The following is a 20,712-nucleotide window of genomic DNA, read 5'->3' as shown; positions in this document are numbered from 1 at the left end:
TGCAGCAGATTTCTGTATATTGGTTTTGTTTCCAGCAGCTTTTCCAAATTCATTAAAGAACTCAAGTAGTTTTCTGGTAACATCTTGAATTTTCTATGTATAGCATCATGTCATCTGCAAACAGTGAGTTTGTTTCTTCCTTTCCAGTTTGGATTCCTTTTACTTTTTTCCCTTCTTGATTGCCATGGCTAGGACTTCCAAAACTATACTGAATAAAAGTGGCAAGAGTGGGCATCCTTGTCTTGTTCCTGATCTAAGGAAATACTTTTAGCTTTTCACTATTGAGTATGTTAACTGTGAGTTTGTTATATATGGTCTTTATTATATTGAGGTATGGTCCCTCTGTGCCCACTTTCTGAAGTTTTTTTTATCAAAATGGATGTTGACTTTTATCAGAAGCTTTTTCTGCATCTATTGAGATGATCTTATAGTTTTTATTCTTCAGTTTGTTAATGTGTATCACATTGATTGTTTTGCAGATATTCGGAAAGACTTGTATCCCTGTGATGCATCATGGTGTATGATTCTTTTAATGTATCGTTGGATTCAGTTTGCTTATATTTTAATGAGGATTTTTGCATCTACATTCATCAGTGATATTGGCCCTTAATTTCTTTTTTTTTTAACATCTGCACCTGTGACGTATGGAAGTTCTCCCTAGCAAGGGGTCAAATCAGAGTTGCAGCTGCTGCCACAGCCACAGCAACACCAAATCAGAGCCACATCTGTAACCTATGTCACAGCCTGTGGCAATGCCTGATCCTTAACCCGCTGAGCAAGGCCAAAAATCAAACTTGCATCCTCACAGAGACAATGTCCTTATTAACCCACTGAGCCACAACAGGAACTTCTCAAAAAAAAAAAAAAATTTTTTTTTTTTTGATGTCTTGTCTGGTTTTGGTATCAGGGTGATGCTGGCCTTGTAGAATGAGTTCAGAAGTGTTCCTTCCTCCACAAGTTTTTGGAATAGTTTGAGAAGGATACATGTTCACTCTTCTCTAAATGTTTGGTAGAATTCACCTATAAAACCATCTGATCCTGGACTTTTATTTGTTCAGAGTTTTTAAATTACTGATTTAATCTAATTACTGGTAATTGACCTGTTGATTTTCTATTTCTTCCTGGTTCAGTTTAGGCAGATTATACATTTCTACAAATTTGTTCACTTCTTCTAGGTTGTCCATTTTATTATCATGTAGTTGTTTGGAGTAGTTTCTTATGATCCTTTGTATTTCTGTGGCACTGGCTGTAACTGCTCATTTATGATTTTATTGACTTGAGCCCGCTCCCTTTTTTTCCTTGATGAGTCTAGCTAACAGTATATCCATTTTGTTTATCTTTTCAAAGAACCAGCTTTTAGGTTCATTGATCTTTTCTACTGTATTTTTCTTTTTATCTCTATTCCTTTGTTTTTCTGCTCTGATCTTTACAACTTCTTTCCTTCCAAGTATGGGTTTTGTTCTTTCTCTAGTTCCTTTAGGTGTTAAGGTTAGGTCGTTTCTTTGAGATTTTTTTCTTTCCTAAGATAGGTGTGTATCACTATAAACTTCCCTTTAGAACTGCTTTTGCTTCATCCCGTAGGTTTTCGGTCATTGCGTTTTTGTTTTCATTGGTCCAAGGGTATTTTTTTTATTTCTTCTTTGATTTCTTCAGTGAACCAGTAGTTGTTGACTGTCAAGATGCTTGATATAATTTCAGTCTTCCTAAGTTTACTGAGATTTGTTTTGTGTCTAGCATTGATCTATCCTGAAGGATGTCCCATGTGCACTTGAAAAGAATGTGTATCCTGCTCTTTGGGGATGAAATATCAAAAGCCATTGTTTTTAATTATTAGTTGTTTGGGAAATGACAGATGACACTCAAGAGCCTTGCTGTTCTTCCTTCCACGGCAGGTGAAGAGGGTTTAACACACTGAGTAGGCCTGTCTGTACCATTTTCATTACCAGCTTTTGTTTAGTCTGGGGTTCAGCTGAAAGGCTACCTAACCCTTCCAAATTCCTTAGGCTTTCTTCGCTCATTTCAATAACAAGCATTTCAATAAATGCTTGTCATCCCACAGCTTTCAGGATGTGCTAGACAGTATACCAAAGACTTTTCAGATATTATCTCTCTTAATCCTCACAACAACTTAACAAGGTATAGTTACTCATTTAACAAATGCACAAACTGAGCCTCAGAGAATTTAAGAATCTTTCTTAAGAGCTGGGACTTCAGAGTTTTTCCCCACTGTTGTCAGGCACTATGTGAAGTGCAAGAGAATAAAAATGAATATGGGGCGGGGGGTTCCCATCGTGGCTCAGCGGGAACAAAGTAGTATCCGACTAGTATCCATGAGGATGCAGGTTCAATCCCTGGCCTTGCTGAATGGGTTAAGGATCCATGAGCTATGGTGTAGGTCACAGATGCAGCTCGGATCTGGGGTTGTTGTGGCTATGACGTAGGCCAGCAGCTGCAGCTCTGATTTGACCCCTAGCTTGGGAACTTCCATATGCTGCAGGTGTGGCCCTAAAAAGACAAAAAAAAAAAAAAAAAAGAATATGGAGTTCCTGCTGGGCTTAGTAGGTTAAGAACCCAACTAGTGTCCATGAGGATGCAGGTTCAATCCCTGGTCTCAGTGGGTTAAGGATTCCAGTGTTGCCATGAGCTGTGATGTTGGTCACAGATGCGACTCAGATCTGGTGTTGCTGTGGCTGTGGTGTAGGCCAGCAGCTGCAGCTTCATTTCAACCCTGACCTGGGAACTTCCGTGTGCTACAGGTGTGGCCCTAAAAAAAGGGGGAAGAAAAGGATTATAACACGGAATTCTATGGTAGCTTAGCAGGTTAGGGATCTGACGTTACCATTGCTGAGGCCTGCATCATAGCACAGGGTTTACTCTCTGGACCAGGAACTTCCAGATGTGGCTGGTGCAGCTAAAGAATTGTGTATAACACAATACAATGATTAAATATATTGGAGGAGCTTATAGTTTAATGGAAACACATTAATACATAATTTTATTTAAGTGGGAATAGAATGCCTTACCAGAAATATGAGCACCGAGGTTATTGGAGCCTAGAAAAGAATCTTTACTTGAGCTTTAGCAGTTATAAAACGGCATCCTGGAGGAAGGGATGTTGGAGTTGAGACTTACTAGTTTAAACACAGTGAAGCTGGCTTCTGAAGGTGTATTATCAGACTGCCCTAGAACTAAGTCTGGAGAACACAAAAGACCCTTGGACACTTCTGGCAGGTGTTTGCCAGTCTGCCCCACTCCAGCCCATTTGTATGTAGAGATTTCTAAGCTCTGACAAAACAAAACTTTGATGTCTAGGCCAGAAATGCTATTAATCTAGTCAGTTGTATATCTGCTTTGTTGAAAAGTATCATGATTTTTATGGCTTAATATTATTAGTGCAATATTACTTTTTTTTAAGTTATCAAGTAATAGATGCTGGGTTAACAGTTGTCGAATAAGTAATGATTGAGAGAGTTAATGATCTGTAACAAGAATCAACAATTTTTTTTCTGTAAAGGGCCAGATAATAAATACTTTAGGCTGGGAATTCCTATCATGGCTCAGGGGTAACAAACCCGACTAGCATCCATGAGGACATGGGTTCAATCTCTGGCCTCATTCAGTGGGTTAAGGATCTGGTATTGCTGTGAGTTGTGGTGTAGGTCACAGATGTGTCTCGGATCCTGAGTTTCTGTGGCTGTGGCGTGGGCTGGCAGCTGCAGCTCCAATTTGACCCCTAGTCTAGGAACTTCCATATGTTCAGGGTGCAGCCCTAAAAAGATAAAAAATAAAATAAATAAATACATACTTCAGACTTTGTGGGCATATGGTCTCTATCAAACCTACTTGATCCTGTTATTGTGAAAGAGCAGCCATAGATGTTAAGTAAATGAATGGGGATCACCATGTTCTAATAAAATACCATTTACAAAAAAGGTGGCAGCCCAGATTTAGCTGTGGGCTATAGTTTACCAATCCATAATGTATAGCAATCACTGCTTTGCCAGAGTTACAATTTGTAGAAGATGGGGGTATTTGCTTCTTATAAAATGTATGATTTTGAAATCTGTGTTTAATTATGTGCAGATAACATATCAGGGAAAGGAGCTTATAAAGTATGTGTCTGAGGAGTTACCCATGCCTCCAGACCCAGATGTGCTACCTCAGCAGCATCAGCCTTGTCTTTCAGGTATGTGCAGACCAACACCCATTTCTCAGATGTGGGAAGAACACACTCAAATCTGAAAAAGCATTTCGCTTTTTTGTCTTTTTTTTTTAGTTCAGGTGAAAATCATATAACATTCAAATAACCGCTTTAAACCGAGCAATTCAGTAGCATTTAGTACATTCATAGTGTTGTACAATCACCACCTCTGTGTAGTTACAAAACAGTTTCATCACCCCAAAAAGAAACCCATACCCATTCAGCAGTTGTTTCCCATTCTCCACTCCCTCCAGTGTTTGGGAACTACCAGTCTGCTTTTTGTCTATATGGATTTGACTATTCTCAATAAGTTATATAAACGGAATCATACAATATATAACCTTTTGTGTCTGGCATCTTTCACTTAGCATAGTGTTTTCATGGATCATCCACATTGTAACATCTGTCAGTGCTTCCTTCCTTTTTAATGGCTTCCATTGTGTATATTCATACTACGATTTGTTTATTTATCCTTTGATAAACATTTGGCTTTCCACTTTTCAACTCTTGGACATAGTGCTGCTATTAACAACTGTGTATATACATATGTATTTGTTTGGATACCTGTTTTCAATTTTTTTTTTTTTTTTTTAGGGCTGCACCCACAACATAAGGAGGTTCTCAGGCTAGGGGTTGAATCAGAGCCATAGCTGTTGGCCTACGCCACAGCCACAGCAACACGAGATCCAAGCCACATCCACAACCTATGCCGTAGCTTGTGGCAACACCAGATCCTTTAATCCACTGAGCAAGGCCAGGGATCAGTCCTGCATCCTCATGGATACTAGGTGAGTTCTTAACCCCCTGAGCCACAGTGGGAACTCCACTGGTTTTTTTTTAGGTATATACCAAGGAATGGAATTTCTATATCATATAGTTGTTCAGCAACTGAATCATTTTACATTGCTTCCAGCAGTTTACAAGCGTTCCAGTTCCCCCACCTCATCACCAAAGGTTATTTTCTGTTCGTTTACAGCACTCTGTTTAAAGTCCATTTAACTAAAATCCAAAAGAATGACAGCTTCCCTCACAATTCCTTTCTCTGAATCTATGCTGTACTTACTTAGGTGGATTTTTTAAGTCTCATAAGAAAAGGAAAAAGGATGTTTTTTTCCTCCCTGCAGGCATGATTTGGTGAGTTTTCCATATTTTCTAAAAATAGATGCCAGAATAAATCTTTGGTACATAGTGTAAACTAATATACTTCATCTAATGGAATTAAGCTTCAGAAAACTGCAGTGAATGTAGTCTTTACCAGTCAGCAGCACACATAATTTCAAAATCTATTGGCAAGGGCCACACACATTTCTGAAAAACAGACATAATGCATGTTATCTTACCTTTCTCTGCTATAGTGCCCCCTCCTTTTCCCGCAATGTCCTGTCTTAGATTCGTTGGAAACAGTATATGAGGATAGGAGGTAAAAAACAGGAAAAGATAATTCTGTGATAACTGCATTCAAAGAGCCAAACAGGATTACTGTCACTCGGTCCCTAACCAGGGGGTTCCCAGGATTATTCCTTTCCTTACAACTAATCCCAGTAATTCAAAATGCTTTTCTAACGTTATAATGAATTCACCCATCACTTATAACTGCAATCTAATATCCAGCACGAATGAACATCTCCTTAGAAAAGAAAATCATGGACTTTGAGAAGAGACTTGTGGCTGCCTGATGGGAGGGGGAGGGAGTGGGAGGGATCGGGAGCTTGGGCTTATCAGACACAACTTAGAATAGATTTACAAGGAGATCCCGCTGAATAGCATTGAGAACTTTGTCTAGATACTCATGTTGCAACAGAAGAAAGGCTGGGGGAAAAATGTAACTGTAATGTATACATGTAAGGATAACCTGACCCCCTTGCTGTACAGTGGGAAAATTAAAAAAAAAAAAAAATGAATTCACCCTAACTTCTTAAAGTGCTTTGTCTTAAAGACTGGCTTTGGAATAATATACATTTTCCCCAGTCTTCTAAGGACAGCCTCAACCTGTTTTTCATCATTTGGGGGAAACACATAAACTAAAACAATTGTGGGGAAGTTAAAGGGCTTAAGAAACTGGGAAGAGTTATTGTAGTAATTCATGGTCCTTGGTTCCTAACCCTGACTGCATATGTACCTGATCTTGGAGATGGGCCCAGAAATCTGAGTTTTTGTTTGTTTTGTTTTGTTTTGTTTTTTGCTTTTTAGGGCCACAGATGCAGCACATGGATGTTCCCTGGCTAGAAGTCAAACCAGAGCTGCAGCCACCAGCCTACACCACAGCCATAGCAACACCAGATTCAAGTCGTGCCTGTGACCCACAGCCACAGCCCAAAGCCAGATCCCCCCACCCACTGAATGAGGCCAGGGATCAAACCCACGCCCTTGTGGACACCAGTTGGTTCGTCACCTCTGAGCCACAATGAGAACTCTGAAACCTAAAAGTGATTCTGAGAGTTCCCATTGTGGCTCAGTGGTAATGAACCCGACTAGTATCCATGAGGATGTGGGTTCCGTCCCTGTCTTGGCTCAGTGGGTTAAGGTTCGGGTGTTGCCAAGAGCTGTAGTGTAAGTCACAGACATGGCTCAGATGTGGTGTTACTGTGGCTGTGGTGTAGGCTGGCGGTTGTAGCTCTAAAAAAAAAAACAAACAAAAAACAAAAGTGATTTCTTCTTATGTAGCCAGTCCAACTGTAGACTTTGAATGACTAGTAGTATCTGATTTCTCATATAAGTAATAATTTGAAAATTCTTGCTATTCAGCCCTTCACTTTGATTCCAAGGCACACCCACTCTTGGGCTTGTGCTGCGCACGCGCTCTCTCTCTCACTCCCACACACACACAAGCACACACAGAAAGGAAAGTCAAGCAAACCTTTTGTTCTAGTTTCTAACCTCAAGAACCAAAGCTGAAATATAGGTTCTACCTTGTATCAGAAAGGTTATCTGCTCCTCAGATTTTCTGGTTCTGGGCATGTATTTCCGACCCCAGCCATACATCTCTTTCCTCAGAGGGTTTTCAGTTCCCCTGCTAAGTGAGCATGAAATGAAAAATGGGTTCTGAATTGCTACTTCTGTTACCTGCAATATAAAGTTTCTTGTTACTAATTTCTCTCCAGAAATCCTGAATTTTCTTTCCTTTAGGCATCTCAGAAAATGTTAGTGCTAATTTGAGAACTGTGGAGGTGCCAGTATGCCAGCCGGCTTCTTGCTGCCTTGATCTGGACCTGGGAATCTATAGACAGGTCCCTCGCAAGCATTCTCTAGGTGGCTGTTGGGAGTTTTGTTTGAACATCTTTGATTTGGGATTCTTTTGTACTTGACGGAAATCCAAAGACCTGGCAAGTTAGAAAAATGTAAGGTCTCTCACCTTATTACAGGCAAAGCATTCTGGAGAGAAACCTTTTTCCACTTCTGCTTATCAAGATGTGGTCATGCAAGTCGTGGCCTTGACACTAACAAGACCATGGAGTCTAAAGGAAAAACATTCCATGTGGATTTCATGTCTATTTCAGATCAGGAATGTACCTGTTCTATGCTTTTGATGATCATGCTCTTCAGAATAGTGGTTTCGGGAATAAGGGGAACTAGGGAGAGCTGTCGACATTTCCCATAATTAGGATGACCATGTATCTCCATTTGAAAAGGGCAGTCCCTAGTCCAGCAGAATTACTAGTAGCACTCCCTTTCCCTGTCAGATATGCCTTATTTAGATGACCCAGTATAGGAAACAAGCAAATAGCTATTGGAAAAAGTGAAATTTGGACAAGATTAAAAAAAAAAGAGAGAGAGAAACTTTCAATCTTATTTACATTTTTCAGTTTATAGTTTCTAACATACTGTTCAACTAGATTGTTGAATCCTATGCATATCATTCTATATTATAAATAGTTACTGATTACCTAATCTTAACCCCCGATAGACTGAGAAAATCTTTGAGTTCGGAGAGATTTTTATGGGCTCTTCCTATTATATTCCCAAAGCCTGGCTGGCATACAGTAGCTTCCCAGTAAATGTCCATTGAATAAATGAATGAGTGAATGGAAGCATGAATATGATCCAAAGGACTGCTTATTTTAAAGCTGGATTTACTTTCAATTGACTGTTCTAATAGGAGGACATGCCTAGATCAGGCTATAGCAGAATTTCTGGTGAAGAACTCAACAGATGGTAAATGGGATTTTGGTTAGTTAATATCATCTTTCTCTGAGTTATCTCTTCTATCTGAAATTTCTGCCTCAGACTGTGAGGTCTAAGAGTGATGGCCCTTCACATTTTCTCAACCAGAAATTTAAAAGAGAACTCTCTCTCCCTCCCCATCCTCCAGTTTATTTCTACATATCATTTTGGATTCATGGTAAGAAAATCCTGAGGCATGAAGATAAGTAATAAAGTGACTTTCTTCCGTAAATCAGAGATGATGGAAGAGCTTTATTCTAAGTTCTACGCAAAAGCTAGTTAAATTGGCAACTCAAGTCAATGTTTTGTTGGACTCCATGGTGTTAAAATCTGGTATATCAACACATTTGAGGATTCATGTCATTTCTAATGAAAGATTTTAAACACACGCACACTAACCTTTAAAAATGAAATTCTCCTGATGAGATGTTGATGAAATCCCTGAAATATCTATCTCTAAAGACCTTTTAAGCTTTAATATGGAGTAAGTCTGTGATATATTATCCTTTGAAATTTTCACAGCTTCCTGCCAAGTCTCTCTCCCCTCTACCCTGTTGTCTGTAGTTCCTCCTTTGTGTTATCGAGGGAATTCTCATTGATATTTCAGTATATATTAGAAAGGGAAAAATGAACATTCCCAAAACTTCTACCTAATTTGTGAACATTATGTATAGACATACTGATACATTTTTCACAAATTTCTTCAAAAATTCTGTTAATATAGATCACATTCCATTACGTGTCTGGAAAGTCAGTTTATAATTAGATGTTTACGTCCCTGTCTCTGTGGTACCAAGATGCTCAAGACACATTAAGCTGAATGTATTCATCTAAAGAAAAAAAAAGAAGTAGCTCCTGAGGGCTTTCTTTTTCCCAAGCTACTATTTAATGCACACTGATTATATAATTTATAGTTTTCTTTCTCAGGACCTAACTTCTCTTGTTCATTTGAAAATAGAACATGCTTTTTCAGGAAAAAAATAGACTCTTTCTTGTTTTTAATGAAAGTGGCCCTTGACCTACTGATAATCTTGAAAATAAATGACTTTAAAGAAAGAGTTTTCATTTCAGTGCTGTTATTGCGCTTCATTTCTCTGTAAAAGATATGTAATAGAACACAGACATTCACAGGTGCTTCTGTTTTATGTGGTTAAGAACTTCTTCAAGTTAAACACTCAAGGAGGATAGATGGGTGCCTGATAACCGAGTGGAGGGTGTTTATTTCAGCTTCTATTTACCACTCTTGATTCTTTTTCATTATTTTAAGCATTTTTTTTTCATCCTGGTATTTTATATTTACTGATAGGGGAGGAAAGAGAAGAAAACAAATTATCTGTGGTTGAGCAATTGCCACGTGCCACATGCCACGTGCCAGGCCCCTGGCTGATGTTTTTACATACATTACGACGTGTAGAAGCTTCTTTTTTTTTTTTTTTCTTCCTTTTGTCCTTTTAGGGCCGCACCCGTGGCACATGGAGGTTCCCAGACTAGGAGTCCAGTTGGAGCTATAGCCGGCCTATGCCACAGCCACAGCAACGCCAGATCCAAGCCACGTCTGCGACCAACACCACAGCTCAAGGCAATGCTGGATCCTTAACCCAGTGAGTGAGGCCAGGGGTTGAACCCGCAACCTCATGGTTCCTAGTCAGATTTGTTTCTGCTGCGCCACAATGGGAACTCCAGGAGCTTCTTTTTAGTAGAATTCCAGGGTTCATGTCTACACAACAAAGACATAGAAAACCTTCAACATTTTGCCTATGAAACCACATTCCTCAAACCCAGTTCAGCTTAAGGAAAACCTATTAATTTCATTTGTCCCCTCCGCAATGTGGACTTAAATAGTTTTAAACTTCTAAATGTCATAGTCAAGTTTATTTCTTGATTCCAGTACAGTTTTCACAGAGGACTTCTGATCTTATCAATGTAAATATATGCCAAATCATTAATTTAGTTTTAAATAATTAAATCATGTAATACTCTATCACTGTATTTATCCTTTAGGAGTCTTCATTTATCAAAAGGCTTTGACTTGAACTTGTATTTAAAAGCCGTAATAAAAATTTTTCCCCAGTGTAACTAGAGCAAATACACTTTTACAGTTTATTAAAATAATTCTTAATCATTTTGCCTTTTGTATTATATTTCTGATTCAGAACCAGAATTCGTTTTCATTTCTGTCTAGAGTAAGTGACATTTCATTCCACAATCGTAATGGAGTATAGAATGCTTAGTTTGTAAGCTTAGTTCAGAAGTCTGAGTTCAGTCATTTTAAAGTTAGTAGTAAACCTAAAATATCGGCTAGTCTTGGACCTGTTTTATAGATGACAAACTGAGAGCCAGAAAAGTTAAATGGTTAGGGATGCGTCAGAAGTGAACCATCAGTTAAAATAATGAATCTGATTATTTTCACTTTTGATATATTAAGGAAAAATTCAAAACCAAAGGGAAAAGAACAGTAAAAGTTAAAACTATTTTTAACCTAACTAGTTGTCATTTTGAAGTACCGACTTGGGTGACTGGATAGCATGAGTAGGTGCATGAACCCATTGTTTTGCTTAGTAATGACTAGGAATTTAGTTTAAGCAGGCTTGTGCAGAATATCTAGTGATATTACTTGAGAGAGATTTATTTCTCCCTACCTTGTCCATGAGCAAAATGGACATGGTAGCTGTGCATTTCCTGTTGGAGATTAGTGACATCAGAAAGAGACAAGCCTCCAATTAAATGGCTGTCTTCGTAGTTGTATTGAGCTGCTGAATATGTTACTGTTTAGAAATTTTATTTGTAGATCTTGGAGTTCCCGTCGTGGCTCAGTGGTTAGCAAGTCCGACTAGGAACCATGAGGTTGCAGGTTCAATCCCTGGCCTTGCTCAGTGGGTTAAGGATCCAGCGTTGCCGTGAGCAGTGGTGTAGGTTGCAGACGCGGCTTGGATCCCAAGTTGCTGTGGCTCTGGAATAGGCCAGAGGCTACAGCTCCAATTCAACCCCTAGCCTGGGGACCTCCATATGCTGCGGGAGCAGCCCAAGAAATGGAAAAAAGACAAAAAAAAAAGAAAAATTTTATTTGTAAATCTCAATGGCCACTGATTTTGCCTAAGGACTCTAACTCAAGTAAAAGTGAAAATTAATGAGAGAAGGGCTTTTACTTTCCAGTGGGATAAATGGGTGGTTTTCATAGTCCTAATGGAAAAAAAGATACAAGTAAATGTCCTTGGTTATCATTGCAAAGAATATGATTATTTGACCAAATAATAGATTAAGTTACTATCTCTCAGGATTCTAATTTGTCCTTTCCTCATGCACAAAAATTCTTTCAGTGATAGAACTTCTTTTTATCTGTTTTTTTCCTTAGTACTAGTTGTATTTATTGCAATATTATTTGTTTATTTTTTAACAGTTTTATATATATTTTTTATTAAAGTATAGTTGGTTTACAATGTGTCAATTTCTCTGTATAGCAAAGAGACCTAGCCATGCATTCCCTGTCTTATATTATCTTCCATCATGGTCTGTCCCAAGAGACTGGATACAGTTCCTGGGCTATCCAATAAGACCTCGTTGCTTATCCACTCTAAATGTAATAGTTTGCATCTACTAATCCCAGTCCATCCCACTTAGAACTTCTTTTCAAATCCTCCTATTTTCTATTCTTCCTTGTTTTCTGTCCAGAGCTAGGATGGGTCTGGCCTCTTAAGCAGAACTAGACTTCTGAGCAGTAGTCCACTCAATCCGCCTCACAGTGAGGACTGGGAAAAATGACTAATAGATATTGTCAGACTGCTTAAGACTATATTGTGTGTTTGCTCCTGATATTATAGCATTGTCCCTATCAGTTCATATTGCTTCAGGATCACAACAGCTTAGTTTTTCTGAGATCTTTCCATGGAACACTAACAATTCCTAAAGGATCCATAGTAAAATCCTTTCCTATAAAGTACATTCAATGTAAACATTTTATATGCAGTATCTGAATCTTGCTGCTTCATTCCCTTTCAGCTCCCTACCTCCAACATGACTCTCAGAGCTAGAGTGGTAGCAGAACTTCAGTGTAGGGAGCTTCCCATTTAGAAGCAGGTCTTTTAGATGTGTCCTTCCCACAGTCCCTTAATCTCTTCCTATATCTCATCAGTGGCCCAGAGCTTGGTAGGAGCAGTGAAGTTTGTAGTAAGAGTACAGAATCAATGAGGAAACTTTTGTTCACTTTTCTTTTATATTTAAGTGCCTATATGTTGTGCAACATACTAAGTTCCTATTAAGTAACAGTGAGTATATTGAGTATATAGATGGATTATTAAATCAAAAAATAAAATTTAAATCTCAGTTTCCTAACTGCTTAGATTTTTCCCTGTATTGCCTCACATGATTGTATAAGGATTAAAATTCTGAAAAGTGATGGGCAAATGTGCAATGATACTATTAGAGCACGGAAACAAATTATAGACTTATATTATGGACTGTTGTCATTGTTTACCTGGGCAGGGAGAGGGTTGCAGGAAGACCATACCTATGGGCCACATTTAGAGTATAGCAAAGGTAAAACACTAAAAACTCAGTTCTAAAAGCCCTGAAGCCAGGAAATGTGCAGAGTGAGCCCAGACTAGGGCCCAGAGAAGAGAATCTCAACTCTAGAACTGTGTCCTCAGCTACAGTAGTAGCAAGTTATTATTTATTTCTCAGAAGACTGATAATACAACCCACAATGTATTTTGACTTATTTAAAGTGGGTATCGTACACTGCATATGTTTAATTTTTTTAAGAAAAGAAAAAAGCAAAGAGTTTTTAAAATATTACATACTGGCATTCATACTTTCATGTATACTTTCCATTCGTAGATGTGGAGAAGAGGTCTGCTCATCTTCAAAAAAAGAAAAGTTAGGGAAGTTCTTTGGCTTTAACTTCACTGAATGTTATTTACCTGGAAAGATTCAAGTAATTTGAAGCTGTGCTATTATATAGTAAGATAACCTAGCACTTGTATAGCTAACACAATTCAAACTGTGATCATAAATTTGAAATCAATTTGCATTTTTTTTTTTTGGTCTCTCTCTCTCTCTTTTTTAGGGCCACACCACAGCACATGGAAGTTCCCAGACTAGGTAGGAGTCTAATTAGAGCTGTAGCTGCCGGCTTACACCACAGCCATAATGCAGAGTCCAAGCCCTGAATGCAACCCACACCACAGTTCATGGCAATGCCATATCCTTAACCCACTGAGCAAGGCCAGGGATCAAACCTGCGTCCTCGTGGATGCTAGTCCGATTCATTACCGCTGAGTCATGACAGTAACTCCCTCAATTTGCTTTATTCTTACATTTCCTTATGTGAGGATTGCCCTGTTAATAAGGTCAGTTTTCTGTATATCTGGTTTTTGTTTTGTTGCCTACCCCATCCCTACATATTGGGAATTGTGGATAACAACAAAGAAATTTTGCATCTGGAAGTTATGGTCAGCCAGATCCTACCAGCACGGGCTGCAGTGAAATAGGTGGAAGTGCAATGGTAGATGGAGTTCAGAGATACTTAGTGCAGGAGAGAAGGAAAAGGCAGCAGAAGGTGAGAACAGGTGTTTTGTAAGGAGTGGTCTTCATTTCTTCCAGTCTGATCGTTATAGAAAAGAAGCTATTCTGTGAGAAACTAGAGATGGAATTCCCTTTGTGGCTCAATGGGTTATAAATCCAACTAGTATCTGTTAGGATGTAGATTTGATCCCTGGCCTCGCTCAGTGGGTTAAGGATATGGCATTGTCCTGAGCTGTGGTGTAGGTCACAGACGCAGCTCGGATCTGGTATTGCTGTGGCTTTAGCATAGGCCAGCAGCTGCAGTTTCGATTCAACCTTAGCCTGGGAAAGAACTAGAAGATGATCTTAATACTGTTCTGTGGTGTGGTATGTATGTTCCTAGAACTTCATGTCCATGGGTTTACCCAGAAAGTGGCGCTTTCTGTTACCACAGAGCCACTTGCAGTTTTTCCAGAGTCCTGCGATTTTAGATAATTTGGAACTATATTATGCTGACAATGAACTTGAGGGGATATAGGGGTGGGGTTTTAGCTGCCGTAACCTCTGTCCCTTTGAAAGAGAAGCCATATGAATGGCCATGAGCTTAGACTATCAACTAAGAATGTCAAGTCTTGCGAGTGTGTTGTGCTAACCTTTGAGAAAGTTATAAGTCAAAACTATCACACTCTACTGACTTCAGTAATAAAATCAGCTCTGCTTTAAATAAAAAATAGGAGGCGGGCCTAAAATGGTCCTGTTCTCACAATTTATTACAGCCCTTAAGGGAGAGAGAGAGCCCAGATTCATCTCCAAGCAAGCCAGTTTAGAGTGCAAAGCAAATTGAATAACGCCTTACAGTTTTATAGAAAGCTTTCACATGTGTGTTATTTTCTCATGTGACAAAGGTAAATGACAGGAGTGGTAAGGGAAAAAAGCTTTAACATTAGCATGGCTTTGTTGAAAACTCCACTTCTGGGAATTAATAGATTAACTAATATCCATCTGAAAAGGCTGTGTTTCAAAATTTTATTATATCATCTCAAGCAATCCCAAGTTTGGGCCACTCCACTTCCAGCATGTCAGTTGGGAAGATGGGTAGGTTGCTTCCTCTGGAGCTGCTGCTTACCATTCTGCAGTGTTGCTGGGAACCTTCTCTGTGTGAGCACCCTGATGAGAATTTCTGGTTACAGAAAAGATGAAGCTCATCAGATGCTCCTGGCCATGTCTTAAAAGTGCCGATATTTAGGTGTGTGCTTTTGAGACAAGGCCCACTCACTGGAAGGAAACAGTAGGTTTTTTGTGGCATACAAGCTTATCCTTGCTCTGATGAAACTAAGCTAATATTAGCAAAACAAATTTAAATTATTGTTTAAAACCTTGTTTCCATGAGTTTTTCCCCAGAGGAGAGTGCTTTCTACTCCCAACTTCTGTGGGATACTTTGTTTCAGATAGTTAACAAAATAAAGCTGCTAATTAGGAGATTATTATGTCTACACATGGACCATGTATAAAAAAGTTAAAATTCTTTTGGTTGTAAGTAACAGTTTAAAACCCAAATTTGGGAGCATTCCTGTCGTGGCTCAGCAGAAATAAATCCGACTAGCATCCATGAGGACACAGGTTTGATCCCCATCCTTGCTCAGTGGGTTAAAGGATCCAGTGTTGCTGTGAGCTGTGGTGTAGGTCACAGATGCGCTCAGATCTGGCGTTGCTGTGGCTGTGGTGTAGGCCAGCGGCTACAGCTCCTGATTTGACCCCTAGCCTGGGACCCTCCCTATGCAGCAGGTACAGCCCTAAAGAGACCAAAAAAAAAAAAAAAAAAAACTGGCTTAACCCCCCACCTCCGACCGCTAAAAAGGAATTTTATGGACTCATGTACGAGAAAGACTAGGAATAGGTCTTTAGGCTTAAGCCTATTTCAAATAGCATGACTGAGCACCCAGTTTCCCTGGTTTTCCATTTCTCGGCTCCATCCTAGCAGCCTCTCCTCTCATCATCCCAGAGCTATATGCTTCCAGAGCTGAGTCCAGAGGGAGAGAATTTGGATGTGACTTTCCCAGAAGGCGTAACAAAGATCTCATTGCATCTCCTTCACTCTGAATGGGTCATGCTCCTACCCTGAATCAGTGCCTTGGCTCAGATCTAAACAACTCAAGAGGTTGATGTTGGAAGGCAGAGATATCGAATAATATCCCCTGAACTGAGAAGGAGCTTTAAGACCAAACATAAGCAGGTGATTCCATAAAGTGCAGTTACCATGTTTATTGTGGGTCAGATGTTATAAGCCGGAAGGATCAGGAGGAGATGACCCAGGAGCATTTACAGCTGCACTCTGTACCTTCAGAAGGAGTCAGGGGGGTTTAAAGGGACCAAAGCTAAAATTAGAATCTGAATACTAGGGAGAAGCATTTCATCTTCACAACTGGTAGGCACCTGTCATTTTTCCTCCTCACCCTTCTCCAGGGGTCTCATGACTATGAACCAACCATCTGCGTCAGCAAAAGGCACTCTTCCAGCTTTCATATCAGATGAAGTCAAGGGTGAAAGTAGATAGGGAGCCAAGCGGGCTTGGGTGCATTCCTTGTGAGTAGCACAGTCCTGCCGCAAAGGGAGAGTTAGAACTGCAGGCCTAAGATGGAGCTGACAGAGTGGAGGCCGTGTGGTTCAGCCTTGCAGCTGAGAACAGTTCCACCAGAAGTTCATGGCCCAAGTGTGGGGGAAAGGGATGGTCCTCCAGAAGCAAATTAGGGTGGGATCTCCGTTAGGAGAATTAATGTGTGCTGGGCATCAGAAGCCCCAGATGTCCATGCCCATGTGTACATGCGTGCTGCTTAGAATTGTAAACAAAGCTTTGGGGCTGTATGGTATGTCTGTTAGCTGAGTGATAGTTCTTATAGTCATCTCCAAGAAAGGAATCTCTGAGACTATCAGGGAAGGTTAAAGAAGCCAGTTTTAGATTCATCGACTCAGACTGGCAGCGCTTAAAGGGACCCTGTTGATCATCAAACTCTCTTACCTCTCAGAGGAGCTATGTCTAGAGAAGTCACATAAGTTGCCCGAGATCACAACCAAGTTTATGTGGCCTAGACAACTGATCATCCGCCTTCCAGCCTAATACTCTTTTAAGTAATAAATATTGAGAGCCATACCAGCTAGTATTTATTGAGCGTTTGCTCTGTATTAGGCAGTAGCCAACCATTTCACATGCAGTATCTCACATTTAATCTTCACAACTGTTCTATTCTCGATGTATTGGAAATTGAGGCACAGAGAGGCTTTGTATACCCTCCGAAGCTTCAGTTATCCTTTTTGTGCCTTGGTGTTTTAGACTGCAAATAGGCTGCTTTCTTCCAAAATTGATCCGTGGTGATTTATAACTTTATCTTGCGTATAGAAAATGGAGGGAGTGAAGAATGATCTCATCAGAAGGCCTGTTTTGTATGCTCATAGACTTGACTAGTCTAGGGTTTGTAGTTAGTTAATTAAACCTTATTTTAAGAGGAAGTTTTTAATTTATTGGTACTTCTTTAAACAGGAACTTCAGGAGGGTCAATGCAAAGCATTCCACAATATCTTCATATAAATGAAATACTGTTAATCAGCGATCAAGAATTTCTCCCATGCCATATAATGGATAAGCATTGGAAGTTCTATGTGGAATGTGAGGAACTAACATTCTAAAGCCTTGTTGTCTTAATAATGTGTTAGGTAATTGTTCATATTATTAACCAATGTTCCTGTTTTGTCTCATGTGGGCTGGTGAACCTATTTAACACACACTTTATGAGTTGCTGCTTAAGATATGTGTTTATGTTGCAAGAAAAAATATAACTCTTCAACTATTGTAGTAAGATTAATAATTTTTTGCCATAGAAATAAAAGCATTTCTGACATAAACCGCATTGACTTTCTGGCTTTCTTTTAACTAACATAAACTTAAAACTAATCTTTAAATCAACACCTTTGCTTTTACATAAATAAGTTGTTCCTTGTGGGAAGTAAGGATACAAACACAAGTGATCCCTGGTCCTAAAAAGTCCCCAGTGAAGTGAATCTACTTAAAAAGAAAATCCCATTTACTTGGAATTTATCTTGACATCAAAATGTGAAATTATGAAAGTTTTAAGTTTCATAAAATGTAGTATAGATAGATTTATAGCTGTGCTAGTAAGTCTTAGAACAAAAAATGAATTGAGTGTGGATGTAACAGTTTTATAAGCTTTCTTCATAAAGGTCTGTCTCAATCCTTTGATAGCCATCTAACTCTTCTCTGCCATTCCCCCGATTCCCAAATACACTCATTAAATCTGTGGCCTAACTCTATACCTTCTCCCTCATTTGGTTAGAGAAGTCAAAATTGCAATAAAAATTACTCTAGCAAGTACTAGAATTAGAGGAAGGGGGAGGAGCAATATGGTGCTGCTTTTTGATATTTTCTCAGTTTAAATGTACAGAATCTGAAATATCTTTAGAATGCACAAGAAAGTTGTCAACAGCTGTCTGTGGAGAGAACAATTATGGGACCAGGGAACTGAGGGGAAAGGACTTCTTTAATGCACCTTTTGAAATTGGTTCTGTATGTGTGTTCTCTCTATTCAGATAAAAATTGTAACTACCTGGAAAGCGAGCACCTGGAAATGTTTGCCTATTAATAAAACTGTAAAGATAGATCAGTTTGTTTTTTTTTCCTTTAAGAGTCCATTGAAAATGTTTAAGATAGAATGACCCCACGTGTTGTCGTGTCTGAGAATTGATGAGAATTTTATTATCACATTATTTTCTTAGACTACCCTATTTTTCTAATTTTTGAGTAATCTACCCCATATATTTGGCTTTTATTACTTAAGGAGATATCTAAAACATGGACCAATTGGGAACACATGTAGTAACATGGGAAAATGTATATAGAAGTAAGTGAAAGAATGTAAATTGTTAGACAATGTTTAATACAAATCTTGGTAGTATTAAGTAAAAATTAAATACCTTTGAGCACATAGATAATACATGGTCATAAATATACATATTTTTATGTGTGCTGTATCTAGAAGCTATGAAATGTATATTTGTATGTATAAGTGTGCATGCGGTCTGGAATGCTACAAATAAAACTTGGCAGTACCTGTCCTTCAAAGAGTTGGACTGGGAAAGGTGGAAGGATACTTGCACAGTTTACTTACACACACACACGTGTCTTTGTGTTTTATATCTTTTTTTCTTTTTAGGGCCACACTGGCGGCATGTGGAAGTTCCCAGGCTAGGGGTCAAAGCCGAGCTGCAGTTGCCAGCCTACACCACAGCCATGGCAACTCCAGGTCCTTAACCCACTGAGCAAGGCCAGGGATCGAAACTGCATCCTTGTGAATACTAGTCAGATTTGTTTCTGCTGAGCCACGATGGGAACTCCCTATTTTGTGTTTTTAAAAAAATTTTTTTTTTTTTTTTTTTTTGCTTTTTAGGGCTGCACCTGCGACATGTGGAGGTTATCAGGCTAGGGGTCAAATTGGAGCTATAGCTGCTGGGCTATGTCACAACCACAGCGATGCAGGATCCAAGCTATGTCTGTGACCTACACCACAGCTCACGACAATGCCAGCTCCTTAACCCACTGAGAAAGGTCAGAGATTGAACCTGTGTCCTTATGGATGCTAGTCATATTCATTAACCACTGAGCCATGATGGAAACTCCAAAAAATATTTTTTTAAAAATAATTAAGAGCAGGTATTTCCTTTAATGATTGCAATTGACAGAAGTCTCACATTCTTAGTTTATAGTACAAGAAATCTTGCAATTCTGAGTTTTCATTTTAGCGACCAAATTCTTAAACTTAATTATCCAAGCCTATTTAGCATTAAATATACAAACTGCTAACTGATATAACACCTAGAGGAGGCATGTTGAGTATTGCCCAAACTAAACAACAAAGAGGTCTACTCCAAACAGAGTTGGGGTCCAGAGAGCTCTGTGAGAAGACTGGGCCATTTGGGGTTTTGGCTAGATGATTTGCCTGTTCAGAATTCTAAATGAAATATTCAAGCTTCCAGGCCCTAAGCCATATGAAGGACCTCCAAGAATATCTCATAATACAATCTTCTCTGATATTTGTATCCTTTCTATAGAACTAACTTCTTGAACATCTCCAGGATAATCCACACCCAACAAGGAAGTCTGTTCCCTTTCAGACAGGTTTTAGAAAACTGGAACCCCAGTGTCACAATCCTGTTAGCAGAAGATAATACTTCCTTTTAAGACTTGAATCATGGCACAGGCTTCTCCTGGCCCGATTGCTAGACACGTGCAAGCATCCATCTTGTCCTTTTCCCCCCTAGTTCTCGTCCATTCATTCCCTTCGGCTTCCCCTCCCGAGTTCAGTCCTTTATCAGGACTACACTATGTGCAACCCTATCCCATTTCTCTCACCCCAGTTCTTTCCCTTAGGAAACCCTGCAGCACGCTGTGCCAAATTATTCTTCCCAAAGGTCTATTTTACTTCCCTGCTGCTGCTGCAAGAGGAAAATGTAGGCCCAACATCCAAGACCCCTACTCTCTGGTCCTGACCCAACCTTTCAGCTTCATCTCCAGCCTTTGATTCACTCTTAAACTCCTTTTTGAATCTTATTATGGGCTGAATGGTTTCAAAATTCCTATGTTGAGGCCTAACCCCCAGTACTTGAGAATGTGACCATCTTTGGAGATGGAACCTTTAAAGAGATGATTAACTTAAAACAAGGCCTTTAAAGTAGGTCCTCATGCAGTCGGACTGGTGTCCTGACTTGAAAAACCTTAGACACACAAAGGGACCCCAGGGGTGCATGTAAAAGACCATGTAAGGACACAGCAAAACGACAGTCGT

At 39.4% G+C, this 20,712-nt stretch overlaps 1 protein-coding gene across 1 annotated transcript in view; it reads left to right on the top strand.

Moving 5' to 3' along the window:
- ANKRD31 (ankyrin repeat domain 31) overlaps window positions 1–17,660 on the top strand; it is a 160,267-nt gene extending 142,607 nt beyond the window's left edge. Inside the window, exons 25-26 of the mRNA XM_047778111.1 lie at window positions 4,084–4,186; window positions 17,397–17,660. Coding sequence (XP_047634067.1) covers window positions 4,084–4,186; window positions 17,397–17,542 — 249 coding nt within the window. The 3' untranslated portion in view covers window positions 17,543–17,660. The remainder of the gene's footprint in view (window positions 1–4,083; window positions 4,187–17,396) is intronic.
- The last annotated feature ends 3,052 nt before the right edge of the window (window positions 17,661–20,712 follow it).

This window comes from Phacochoerus africanus, chromosome 4 (assembly GCF_016906955.1).
Source record: "Phacochoerus africanus isolate WHEZ1 chromosome 4, ROS_Pafr_v1, whole genome shotgun sequence".
NCBI classification, from domain to species: domain Eukaryota; kingdom Metazoa; phylum Chordata; class Mammalia; order Artiodactyla; family Suidae; genus Phacochoerus; species Phacochoerus africanus.
This window is presented reverse-complemented; position numbering and strand designations above follow the sequence as displayed.